Source organism: Boleophthalmus pectinirostris, unplaced genomic scaffold (assembly GCF_026225935.1).
Source record: "Boleophthalmus pectinirostris isolate CB_2022bp ecotype Guang Dong unplaced genomic scaffold, ASM2622593v1 HiC_scaffold_19, whole genome shotgun sequence".
Classification (NCBI taxonomy): Eukaryota; Metazoa; Chordata; class Actinopteri; order Gobiiformes; family Gobiidae; genus Boleophthalmus; species Boleophthalmus pectinirostris.
In genome coordinates, this window is record NW_026571140.1 from 18,428,442 (window position 1) to 18,442,180 (window position 13,739).

The following is a 13,739-nucleotide window of genomic DNA, read 5'->3' on the forward strand; positions in this document are numbered from 1 at the left end:
CTAATTCCGTCACCTTTTCATTAATCAAGACAGGGCGGTCTCTGAACCTTCTCCAAAGTTCAGTCCCAGGTTTTCATCCTCTGACAAGTTTTTCAAAAGTTATATATTTTTGTTACTTTGATACATTTCTGTGCTCTCTAAGGAAATGTGATGACCCATTTAAATGAACTACGATAGGTGGCCAAGAAAGGCCCTTACAAGCCCTGCTAATAATCCACCAAGTGTCATCTTTGCTTCCATGTAACATAAATTAACATTTCTTTGACAAATGCAGAGGTCTCAAGCTGAAGGGTATAGCTACATGTGACAAGGCATCTGAGGACAGTCTATGTCTAAAAACACACTCTCTGTACAATTCGAAGGATAACAATCTCTCTGAAATTAGACAGTAGAAAAGGCCAAGTCTTTTGTTCAGGTTCCCAAAGTGGTATAGATCTACAGACGCAAAGTGATAAAATGCTTTGACACAGAGTTCTGTTGCTCTTTGACTTCACCATGGTCACAAAAGGTCCTCTGAAACACTGGTGCCCTCTGACTGAGAATGTGAGTGTGGGAGAACAAACATATTTAACCTTTGTAGTTTAATGTAATTGGAGGCACTTTCATTGTGTGAAACCCTTTTGGTTTCTAGCGAGAGCTAAGTGGCGTTCACCAAAATGACTATCAGATACTGTGCCAGGATCCCGCTGACCTCAATCCTCCCAAAAAAAGCTTGGCACACACCAGCAGAGTCAAAGTCACAGCAAACATACAAGGGCCTCACATTATTTTCCAAAATAAAAGCGTAAAAACTGTGATAAAGCCAATTGTGCGACACTAAAAGGACACAGGGAAGTGAGAGTGCAACATCTCCAAAGAATCCAGCTGAGTGCTACAGCCTCATAAATTATAGTGCACATTTAGGTTTTTGAATTTGATGGCTCCGAATGAGAGAAGGAGGGAAAGAAAGGCAGAAATTGTATTGCTTTCAAGCAAAGGGGATCTGCTGTGCCTTTTGAATTCCTGGGGTATAATATGTATGCATGAATTCCATCCCGCTGGATGGGTGACATTTATAACACAACTTAATTATAGACCTAAAAGCCATCTCTCTATTATTCCTGACAATTCCAAGCTCTATTCAACTCTGGCAGCAAGTGTTGCACTTTGAAAGTACTTTGAGGAGCAGCGTAAAGCGATGGATGTTAAACTTCTCTGCCTTTTGACTGGTGGAGAGGGCCACTGAAAAGTCTCAGAGTAGCATACATTTACATCAACAGGGGACAAAGCCTCCATCATGGAACAGATAGCACTGTCATTTCAAGGTCTGTCTCATTCAAATTACACAAACCCCATCCCAAGTGTGGGAGCTGGCAAAATAATTTGCCGTAACATCCTGTAATGATTGCATGGGACTGCTGAAAAGTAGGTAAAATTAAATACCAGATGAGCACTGTACCATTTAAGCCGTGAACTTAGAATCCTCTGGAGGTTTAAACAATAAAAGTTTGGCCAAGGAGCGATGATCGTATTGATTTAAACACAAATAGTAATAGCACACAGGAGACAGTAGAAAGACAACAGTTGATGAGTGTGAAGGAAGGCGCAGGTGACACCGAGCCACAGTCTGAATGAGGGAGAAAACTAGCTCCTGCAGCAAGCCCTTTTCATTTTATGGGCTGTCAATCAACTCTGAACATCTGGGGTACTTGGAGAGAGAGAATGCATGGTACAGAGACAGGCAAAATGGAAAAAGGGACAAAGAATAGCAGAGGATTCATGACAAGATGTACAATGGTTAATCAAGAATAAGATTATAGATTGTATATGACTTGTGAAATGTACAAGATATTAAATCATGACTATTCATAATGTGAATGAGTTTTTATTACATGGACCATATTGTCAAAAATAATTGTATTATTTTTGTACTTAAAACATTGAGACACCCCTGCTCCCCTGACAACTTTAACTCAATTTGTGCAGGATTTTCTATGTGGTCCAACAGAAAAGGTTGCTGCATCAAATATTTAGACGTTAGTGCAGCCTTCTATAGCCCTGTTAATGGAAAACTTTTACCAATCCTGTGTTCAAATACTGCTGTTCACATAGGCTGAATCTCACTTGCTACAGCTAAAATGGCACAATCTCCAGAAATACTCTATGCATTTTATATCAACTCTGCTTCAGACTGGGCAGGGAGATGTCTTTCTGGGAGAACAAGAGCATATTTCAATATTTCTATATAATTCCCTAACAATATGTGTGTTTTAGTCAGGACTAAAGATTTAAGCTTGATTTTGATACTAAGGAAAAAAAAGCTTGTTACTTCTTTAGTAATAATAATTAGGAATCTGATTGATATAGTGATATAGTGCCTTTCAAGATGCCAAAAGTGCTCTGCAGGGCGTTACTCATTCACCCCATTGATTACATTGTACTTTGCCATGAAATATCCAAAACCTAAATTCACAAATGATGATTGTTTCTCAGGGTATTACAACTAAATCTGCATTTTAAGAATATCAATTTTAGCTGCCCCACATCTGTACTAAATATTATTGGCCTATAGAATGTGCTGATGTCATCTGAAAACCAGCAATAAGATACTATTGTAGCCACAACTGCCCTGGGGCAGACTGACAGAAGCAAGGCTGCCAATCTGCACCAACAGTCTGTTCAACCACCACCAACGCTCATTCATACACTATATTCATACTAGAAAAACTGGGTGAAATGCCTTGCCCAAGGACACTGAAGCCCTACAGTGGCACCTTCAATTTATAGTGGTCTCACATCCAAGTACTAACCTGGCTCAGCCCTGCTTAGCTTAGCTGAGATTTGACAAGATCAGGTTTTGGCAAGTCAGTATGGCCATTTTAATATCACCATTTGATTTTACTAATTCTGATATAGATCAAGAACATTTTATAACCACTCAGAAAAGGTCAGGTTTGTTATATGTGATTTACTTTTTTTTTTTTAGGTTCAATAGCTCAGATACATAGATTGATTAGTATCTGGGTATCAATACTTTTGACAATCCAAGAAAAAAAAATCATCTTATTATATCAACACTAACTTCAAAAGGTTACACTTGGTTTTAAAACTTTTTTAGTTGCACTACAGTAATTATGTGGATTTTTACTTCTTGATTACCATTATTTTCACCTAACTTGAGCACTATTTTGGGCACTCAACCCACCTCCAATCATTTCCATGCTTTGGTAAATTGGGCACCTCCTTAGCTTCGAATACATGTTGATGTAAAATCTGACAAGGGTTGTAAATAGAAATAATACGCTTTCGACATGACAGCAAATGCCTCTAAATGTGGTGAAATGTGCGGCACCAAAGTGAGTGACAGAAACATAACCCGCAGCCTGGCAGCTTTATTTACAGTAGGACATTATCGTCCAATGGTGTCTCCAGGGAGGGATGATGGGAATGTGGGAAACAAACATGATTACACTCCTCCACTTTGCTGATAACAGGAAGAGTGTGAGGAGGAGGGAGGGGGAGGGGGGAAGAGGGGGGGTGAGGAAAGACAAGGTGTTTGTGATGTATTTGTTGAGTACGAGCCCAGGGTGGAGAGTGGAGCTGCAGTAATGAAGAGACAACAGAAGAGGATGGCGATGAAAAATGAGACAGAGGAAGCAGAGTGAGCAGAAGGAAGGGAAGAAGAAATGCAAAAAGGAGTGAGCAATGGAAGACTGGAAGGTGTGGCAGATTCAAATTCATAAATGTAACTATAAAACGCAAACTTAAGAAAGACTCTGAACTTAACCTTGCATTTTAACCATCCATTTCAAATGTGGTTTGTGAAAAGTTGTATAATTAATGTAGTAATTATTGAACAAACCAAATGAAAAGGTCAGGACGCAATGGCCAAAAAAAAAAAAAAAAAAAAAAGCCTTTTTATGAATTTTAAATCAGCTCTGCTTCAGACTGAGAAGGGAGAGGTCTTTTTAAGAGAACAAGAACACATTTCAGATCACACTGTTTGTAATATTAAAAAGCCTTTAATAAAATTCTGAATCTTAATTTAACCATGCATTTAGCCATCTATTTCAAATGTGGTCTGTGAAGTTAAATTATTAGTGTAATAATTATTGAACAAGGAAAAAAATAACAAAAATTTAAATTAAAAAAAATACAGAAAAATTGTTAATTCCATCCAAGTGAATAGAAATAATGTATTTTGAAACTGTTGTCTTTTTTTTTTTTTTTTTTTGAAACTTGGATTGTACGATGGTTATTGTGACTTTAGTGCTATGAGTTATTATTAGTCATAGTATAATTATTGGTAGTACAAAGCTACCATGTATTTATGTTTCTCATTTAAATATCCTCCTTGGCTCATTTATATGTCAAACAATCTGCAGTAACTTTGCCTGACATTGGTGTTTTAAAACCAGCAGAGGTGAAAAAAGAAAAGAGGGAAGGTGAAGGAAGAAGAGAAGAATAAAGTGGACAGACAGGGGTCAGACAGAGGACAGACTGGACACAACTCTGTGATGGAGGAGTATTGGGGGACAGAGGGGACACTAGTCTGTCATGGTCACATATTTATCACATTGTGGGTATGAAAATCTCTACACTCACGCCATGAACACCTGACTCCTTTATGGGAACAAAAAACAAGTTGTCATGATGTAAATGCATTATTATAATATGAAGAACAAGGGTTGAGGCTCAGATATGGGATAAAATAGGTTAAAATCAGAGCTTAGGTTAAGGTTAGGCAAGTAGTACTAGGGTTAAAGTTCAGGTCAGTCTCCAGAAAATCCATGAATCCATGAATCCATGTCAGTGTGATGTCCCTAAACAGCATTTATGGAGGTGTATTGGAGGACTCACTGGACACAGCTCTGTGAGGGCTAGGTATTTATCACATTGTGGGTAATCAAATCAGTTTACACATTTAGATTATTGGGACAGGTCCTTGTGATGTAAATACTATATTTTATTTATTTGAAGATTAAGGATCTCTTTTTCAGTGGAGTCCTGGCCCCACAGATTGACCCTATTGTGCATTTTTTTAGTGGTAGGGGAAACTGGAGCATCCAGAGGGGAGAACATGCAAACTCCACACAGAAAAACCCCGCACTGCCCCAGAATCGAACCAGGACCTTCTTCCTGTGAGGCAAGAGCACTAACTGCTTTGCCATTGTGCAGCCACTATTATATAACAACATGATTTAAAGTTAAGATTTGAGTCAAAATAGGTTAAGGTTGGGGATTAGAATAAGGTTAGGCACTAGTAATCTGCAGGAAATTTCAGGATGGTGGCAGTCGATAGGGATGCAGCAATGCAGTTTTCTCATGATTTGATGTGTATCGATACATGGGTCACAATATCAATATAATATAAACATGATATCAATGTGATTTCAATATGTATTATGTCTCAGAAGAACAAAAACAAATGTTATCTGTTTCAAATGTTAAAAAACATAAAGTTTGAAATATAGTGTTTATGGGGCTGTTTTCATATGTATCGTGAACGTATCAGTTACATGAGCATATTGAGCCACATGTATTGAACTATTATATTGAGTATTGTTGCACCCCTAATGGTGGTGTATTGGGGACAGGACACTAGTCTGTGATGGAGGTGTGTGGTGGGTGGCTCTGACCCTTACTGGCCCCATCAGGCCCTCGCAGCACGGTGCACTCCTCGATCTGGCCAAAGGTCTCGAAAAGGCGACGCACGTCATCCTCACTCTGCTGTTTGCCCAGCATTCCCACAAAGAGCTTCCTGTCTTCTAGATGGAGAGAGGGAGAGAGAGAGAAAGGGTGTAAGGAAAGAAGACAACACACTCTATAGTTGTGCTGAGCTGAGGAGCTAGAGTGCATCTGAAGCCCCACTTTTATCAGCAGTCGGCTGTGTTAGCGCTACTGCTGCTGCTGCTGTTGTTATTGATCTTACAGTGGTGCCGTGTGCCACCCCCACCCCAGTCCTGGTGTAAAGGCAGATATATTTGTGTTTCCGGTGAGCTATTCAAGTCAGCCAGTGAGATGTTTGATAGTGGTGATGCTGTGTGCGCTGTGGGTTTTAGGTTTGAGCTATAGAATAAGAGGATGTTTTGCTCAGGTAGGCGTAGTTCAGATCTGCAAGATGCTTTATTCTGTTTAAAGCGAATGAATACATACGATGTTAGACTGCGTCTTGTCTTTATCAAAGGTTGACATGGTGTCACAGGTGTTGGGCATTGACAGGAAAGAGTGAAATCTTTCTTTGTAATGCACAGGATATAGCTGTTCTCATTTGCAACAGTAGTGAACAAGTTCCTTCTTTGTTCAAAATACTATTAGTTTAAAAAAGTACTGATAACGTACATGTGATTTTGTTAAGGTATACAAGTGGTTGTAATTTGATTATGCAAGAGATTATGTACAAATATGAAGGAATTAAGAACCTGCAACCACCGACAATCCTATTACAAACCGAACCTTGTTATGGATCCTGGCTATATAGTACTTGCTTCTTCCTAGCGGTTAAAATTTCCAGGGTTTTCCAATGAATTATTCAAGTACCCCAGAATTTGACAGAGCATTTGTGTTTTTGTACAACTTGAACATTATGCATTTCCCTATTTCTCCCCGTTGTGGAATGAAATGGCGACTAGCAAGAAGCCATCGCCAGAACTGATGGAAAGTGGCAGGAAGAGGAAGAGAAGTTTATTGGAAATGACACTGTTGATCTTCAGTGTGAGTCATTTGACTGGTGGCGAGCGGGTATGGGAGGGGGTGAGCATGTGGGAGGGGGGAGGGGGGCATCACCTGGTCTTCGACAGATGTGACGCCTCCTGTACCTGCCAGGCCCCATTAGACGCAGCTGCTCTAAAAATATAGCACCCGGGTTTACTTTTGGCGACGGGGAAATCAGAACCTGTTCCATTTCTGTAAAGTTCATATGAATCACATTCGGGCTGCTCGCTTGACCACACAAATGAGTGTTTGAATAATGAATGAGACTCCGCTGACCTGGGCCATCTTTGCCGCTGCTGTTGCTGCTGCCGGAGATGTCCATGTTTGTCCGTGTGTACTGACGCCTCACACAGCAGGGGTATACAGACTTAACATGACTGCTCATTACTGCAGTTATCTTTATGTCTTAGATATATGGCAGTAGAAATGATTCGACCATCATTTCATGACCAATTCTTCTTTGATGCTGATGTTTTTGTTATAAAAGATTTGAGCTTTATTATGCTTATTCAGACTTTCTATGTCAAATCAAATTAATTTACAAATATGATAAATGACAGGACTCTTGAACTATACTTTGTTTTCAAAGAAAAAACAAAACAAAAACTTAATTGCTATAATTAATACATCTTAATTAAAGTAGATTTTGGCAAAATTTGTGAAGACATTGACTTGCCTTGAAATATAATTTACCAATCCAGTTTTCTGAGTGATAGAAATCTAGCACCATTGCCATAGCAATTAACATCGCAAAAAACAAATATTATGTCTTTTAAAGGGCAAAAGTCCTCAAAATATCACCTATAAACAGGAACCTGAAATCAATAAATAGAATAAACTTGTGTTCTTATTGCAAGTGCAATACATTATGTTTTGTCTCAGTTCACAACAATATTTTTCATTGAATTAGTTGCTTATACGTTTTTTTTTACAAACCCACAAATGCATAACTTTGGATGGTAGGGAAGAAAATTATTTTTTGAGAATGTTGGAGTACTGAAGATGCCAAAGGACTGAACTCATAACCTTTCTTAGAGAATGTGCTGCTCATTACTCTGCTGTTGTCAACCTAGAGCTTTCACCCTTTAACCAGAGTCTTTCTAGTCTTGCACTTTAGTCTTCAGTCCTGCACTGTCGTATAAAAAGCTCCAAAGTCAGCCGTGAACAGGTGTGCGTCCGAAATGAGCCTGACCCCTCCCTGCGCTAGCAAAGGTGAAACATGGGGATCACAGCAGCCCGCTCCTGTCTGTGCCTCCATCCCATTTCCAGGGAGGTGTCAGTGTTAGCGCCTTAAATGGCCATAAGTGCACTTTTACAGGCCTCCTGTAGTGTGCTAATGTTTCGGGACAAAAAGTCTCATCTCGGCCCGGCCCGGAGAGATCTAATGGCGGCTTTACAAGGCTAATTAACAAGCCATGAGTGAGGTAATGAACTTTCCAAATGTGCTGGCAAACGCAAAAATAAATGACACCCCAGTGTAGACATTAAAGGCAGTGTGAGTGTACTTCACAGGCCTCCTTTGGGAGAGCCACTGCCAGAAAATGAATTCGGAGCTGCTATCTTTTCATTGCCGGACCTGAGAGTGTCTCGGTTGGCTCGCTGCATGCCCTGGCCAGAGTATAGATTGCTATTAATTAGTCCACTTTACACCTGTCTCCCAAGCAGCTCTTATTGGATTCTGCAAGTTCCTGCACATCTCCTATGGCCACTTGCGAGGTTTAAATTGACATTTTATGAATATTAATAAATATCTCCTAATGCGTGCTCTGCTCTCACACAGGCCCACATGTCCAAAAGGATATCAGGTAAATGTTAAAGGTTTCTCTTTTCAAGTATAGCGCTGTGCAGTGTAAGGCGAGCTAAAATAGTCCATAGACAGAGGTGTTTTGGGGCCTCAAGATTACATCTAAACATTCTTATTTTGGTAGATTTAATGCACATAAGAACAGTGTTAGAACTCTTTTTTGGGGGGTATTTATCTTGTATATATAATAGAATACTTGTAATACGTTTTATCATGTGATGGATGGCTTTTTGCCTTGGTAGCAACTTATGGGGAGTTACATAAGGCAAGTATAGTTACCTAAAACATAAATTCAACATTTCTTACTATAATTTAGCGATTAAAACACAATGGATATTCATTTGAAATTTGCTGGGGCCGCCACAAATGATCTGCCTCTAGGCGCACATAATAATTTACATTTTAAATTTACATATTGCTTTTACAGCAATTACCCTCAAATTTATATGTGCTGAAATGGTACAAGAAGTACAACAGCTTGTGACCCCCGAGGCACAAATCTAACAGTTTAACAAATAATTATATATGAAATCTGTGAAGTAAAAAGGGCTTTTCAGATTTTCATTCATGATGCCACCATTTTACCGGTCCCATATGGATGTACACCTGTAGATCTACAGATATAGACATGTCCACAAAAGATGTTATGCTGACAGCTCTGTTTCATGAATGCAAATAAAAAAAAAAGGAGATCAAAAAAGTTATCAAAACACTACTGACATCTGACAATTGCTTGTCTCAGGAAGCCCTTTCATTTCAGCACCCGGTATATTAAAAATTAATGGATTTTGCACAGACGCCATATGCTGTCAAGATTGATGCCTCTCTCAGTGGAATAAAGTGGTACTTGTGTTATAGGCAGCAGTGTATGCATATAGAGTGTACTTTTCCCTCCATACATCTCTCCATTGTCTCCATATTGCACCCTTTACTGTCATTCTTCACACTATCTTCAGGCTATGATCCATTTTCTATGAAGTCTACGTTTCAAAAAGTTTTAGTCTTCCAATACTATTAATATTCTCTATAAAAGAACTTTTGTTGTCTTGTGTGGTAAATATTCTCCTTTTTCACAGATTCTATCACTTTTTCCCGCTGGCAGTAGTTAAGGAAGCTTGGTGGTAGTAAATGTTCAGAAAGCACGGACAGCTGCATTCAACGATAAAAGATGCCTCCTAGGCCACTGGGTGCATTTCAAACACACAGTAATGTTGCAGGCAGCATAACAACAGCCAGAGTTGTGAAGAGTTCTTATAGACTCATTAGAAAACAGTGGTGCTTCCTGGCCCATGTGCCTGGGGGGGCTTGCCACCAGACACACGCACGTATGTAGGCGGGCTAACTTCAGCCTTTGTTTTTCCCACTGGCAAAGTCTGGGTTACAATGTGAATATAGGCATTGATGCTTATATATATATATATATATATAGACAGCTAACAACGAAAGCTTTACTACTATATGTGTTTCAAAGAGAACACAACATGAGAATGTTCACATAGTATTCATCAAATAGTAGCTGGTTGATTATAGCTTTTGTTTTTCATGTGTAAAAAACAAACTTTCTGATGGGTGTCAGAGCCCCACCAGAAAAGTTACCTAGAGCACTTTTAATTTAAATAATGCCCATATTATATAAATATTAATGTAATGTAAAGAACTAATACTAATGTAAAGAACAGTTTTGTGAATCCAGATTTGTTAATGTGTCAGCTATAATTTAGAACTGTTGAAGCTTATTAAAACCTAAGTTAGTAAAGGCCTTTGGCAATGGTTTTGACAGCTTTAATCAACTTAACTTTTGAGCCCCAGGGAATAACACTTTACCTCTAGGACACACTCACTATGATGGATAGCCCGTCCTTTAAACAGTGTTAATGAAACCATGTCCTTCTTTAGACAACTAATCACCAAAAGTCAATTAAAAAGCACCATTAATAAAATCTAAATAATTAAAATAGTAATTATTAAATATTGTTGAAGTACAAAGCATTGAAAAGCAATGATAGATAAGATAATGCAATAGATACCCCAAACTGGCACACACATGTATAGAGAGGTATTATTTTCTCCTCCTGTATGGAAGTTGAGTCCCTTTTCTGTGCAAAACAAACCATTCCATTCTGACCTCTCTAAAATGAAATGTCCCTCTGACTTTTTATTCCTAATCTCATCCATATCAATGACAACGAAAGAGAAACTCAAGTCCGAAATGTTAAGCTCTGCTACACATCGCAGTGTGGAAGTGGCATAGATTTTTCCAAAGATTTTTACACTATGAGATTCAACTACCATATAACAGCATTCCAGCAAATGTTGCTTTGGTAGCTCTGGTGCTTTCTATGGATGGAAAGTAATTGTAGGATTTAGTCTATTCATTCTATTTAGTAATATTAATGTACAAAATTATAACAATTCCCATAATGAATACAAGTCTTACGTTGAGCAGAAGTTGGCAGTAACAGGCAGCAGGCAGAAATTAGCTCAGACCCACAATTTACCCCAAATTACAGACAATCACAGCATCTATGTATTGTAAAAATATATAAATAAAATGTGATGTTTTGAATTACTTACTTACTCTGTTTTTGCACAATAAAAGGCTCACAAATAAAGAACTATTTATTGGCAAAAATATTTCAAATGAGTTATAGTTTATGTCCTTTTGGGAGCGTGGTAAAGTCTTCAACCCACTTCTATACATTTTCAAACAAGAAAAATTGCCTGTTGAAATGTAAAATTGTAAATATGTATTTGTCAACATGTATTATCCATCTTTAGTCTATTTCTCAGCACACATACAATGGTTCATGAGACTTTTCCGAATTGGCATGATTGTGTCCAGAGGCGCAGTGGGATCTTTTGGAGTGATTTGCATGTAAAGTGGAGTGTGCTCCTTTGTGGGTGTGTGGGGCCGGAGCAGACAGCCCCTCCTCTGTGTCCTGGCAGCCTTCACTCTCCACTACCTGCTGCGCTGGGGCATTACTGCTCAGTGTGCAACATCTTAAGGTCCTGTCAATCTCTGCACTGTCCGACTGGGGTCAACCTTCTGAAGAGCAGCAGGCTGGCAAGGACAAACATGGCCCCTCCACAATAGCTGCTTTTGGCCAGACATGCTCAGACGAGAGGCCGTATAGGACAGACACTCTGGCAGTTGTTGAGGCATTGAAGGAGACTGCAGTGCTCCTGTAAGTATAGACCAAAACAACATTGTGGAAATAATAAACAAGGGAGCTAAAGAGAGGAGACGTGTTGGCGTTTGAATGGCACGCAGTGGAAAAACTAAGTGTTGATGGAGGTTGCAGGACATTTGAAGAGAGTCTCGAAACCTTCTTATCACAGTTAATAAAAGCAGAGGGTGTTGTTGGCTGACCCATCATCTCGCTTCTCATCAGTGTGGTCTCCAGTCTCACAGCACTCGCCACAAGAGAGGGACCTGGCTCCAAGATTGTGTTTAGATAATGGCCATCTCCAATCATAGATAATCTGGCCCCATCTTTTCTTCACAGACACAGCGGCAGACAAGGTCAGAGGGAAAAAGATTCGTGGCGAGGCGAGGAGGAGATAGGGCCGGGGCGGCTGGGAGATGATTTACTGCAGAGATTCACTCAGCTGCCTCCATCACCCTCCGTTAACTTTCTCATCCTGTCGCCGCATCTTCACTCACTCTTTTTGTCTCCCATCTCTCACCCGCTCCATATTCCTCCACGGGTTACACTCAAGCAGAGCAGAGCCTCTATCTTCCCCCTCACCTCTTCTCTCCCATTGTATTTCTGCGACCAAGACAGTTCACGGATGAAAGCAAATGCTACTACTATTTCTAGAGCAATTTATTTGGATTTAAAGCACTTTTACACTAACATTTGGCTTATAACATATGTGGGCAACTTTTTGGTTTAGTGTTCTTAAAGTTTTGGGAAAATGTAGACCAAATTTGCAGCTACGCTAAATTAATTGAAGTTGAAATTACAGGCTGGTAGTGTTTGCTTGTAGCAGAACATTACAAATGAAGATAATCAGCTACCACTCTGCATTTAAGAAGCTTTCACAGCATCTTTGTACGTTTAAAAAGCTCGAAATAAACAATAGGATTTGAAGCATCACACAAATTTAGATTTCTGAATAAAAGGCTCGTCCACCCACAGAACAGACACCTCATGCTCTGTTCCATTCTTTTAGAATAATCCAAGAGAAATGAATGTAGACATGAGTCAGTGCAGCCGACAGCAGGAGAGTAAAGACTGTGCTCCAGTGTGGCTCTGAGCAGCAGGCCTATGCGGCGCCAGACGTCCTAGACATTTTTTTTCAGCGCAGGTTTTCTTCCTGACATTCTCCATCCCCAGAGAGAGGATGTCTCTTAGGGACACACTGAACAAAAGAGGGTCTACTGGAGTCTCCAAATGGAGTAATGGGCCCTAATGCCTGTGCAGACACATAATCGAGACCTCTGCACAACTCCCCATGACAGATAATTGCCCATGTCTTGGTAGTGATAAATGTGACTCCATTCTAAAGGTGCAAATGTCCCGGTGCAGGCCTGGCTTTGACAGTGTAGTGGGCCCCATAGGGATTGGTGTACCTGGCTGCTCCTCTGCCCCGGAGATGAATCCCTTGTTACTTTCCTCCCCCAGCTGTGCTGTCTATTTTCCTTTAACCACAGGCCTTCACAGTAAATCTCATTTCATTGTCAGTCGCGGTTGTGGTTTACTTCCTTGGCCTGTCTCCTGACTTCCTGTTGCCATTAACGCTCAATATCTCTGTTGGGGCCTGTCTGCTTGGTCTTATTTCATTCTGGGCTGTGTCCTGTTCTGTCCTCTGAAGAGAAAGTTCAGCTGAAGCGCTCACAGGGCTGAGCTGGCCTTAGAGCCTGTATTTTATTCACACTGCCGGTTCATGTCGCTCCTCTTTCAGCGAAAAGGGATAGTAATTGATATTGGGACCCATCCATCCTTCCCTCTTAAGCCCAGAGATCCAATTTATCTTGGTGAGAATGCCCATTGGCTTTTGCCCAGGCCCTGTCAGTCAGACTTTGCTTGTTTTTAGATGGCTGTTAATTAAAGGGCCTCCATGACCAAAATGAGATCTCCATGTGGTGTGTGTGTGTGGTAACAGCATTGGACCATCTGACTCACGGCTGACCATATACAGTAAATCAGCCCAGTGGCTCATTGCGATGTGACCCGGGCTGTTTAAATCAGCACTCTTAAACGCACGCACAAGCCAGACACAGAGCGGGCCAATTAGA

At 40.1% G+C, this 13,739-nt stretch overlaps 1 protein-coding gene across 1 annotated transcript in view; it reads right to left on the bottom strand.

Moving 5' to 3' along the window:
- celf6 (CUGBP Elav-like family member 6) overlaps positions 1–13,739 on the bottom strand; it is a 134,888-nt gene that overhangs the window by 23,648 nt on the left and 97,501 nt on the right. The window contains 1 exon segment of the mRNA XM_055154985.1: positions 5,619–5,747. Coding sequence (XP_055010960.1) covers positions 5,619–5,747 — 129 coding nt within the window.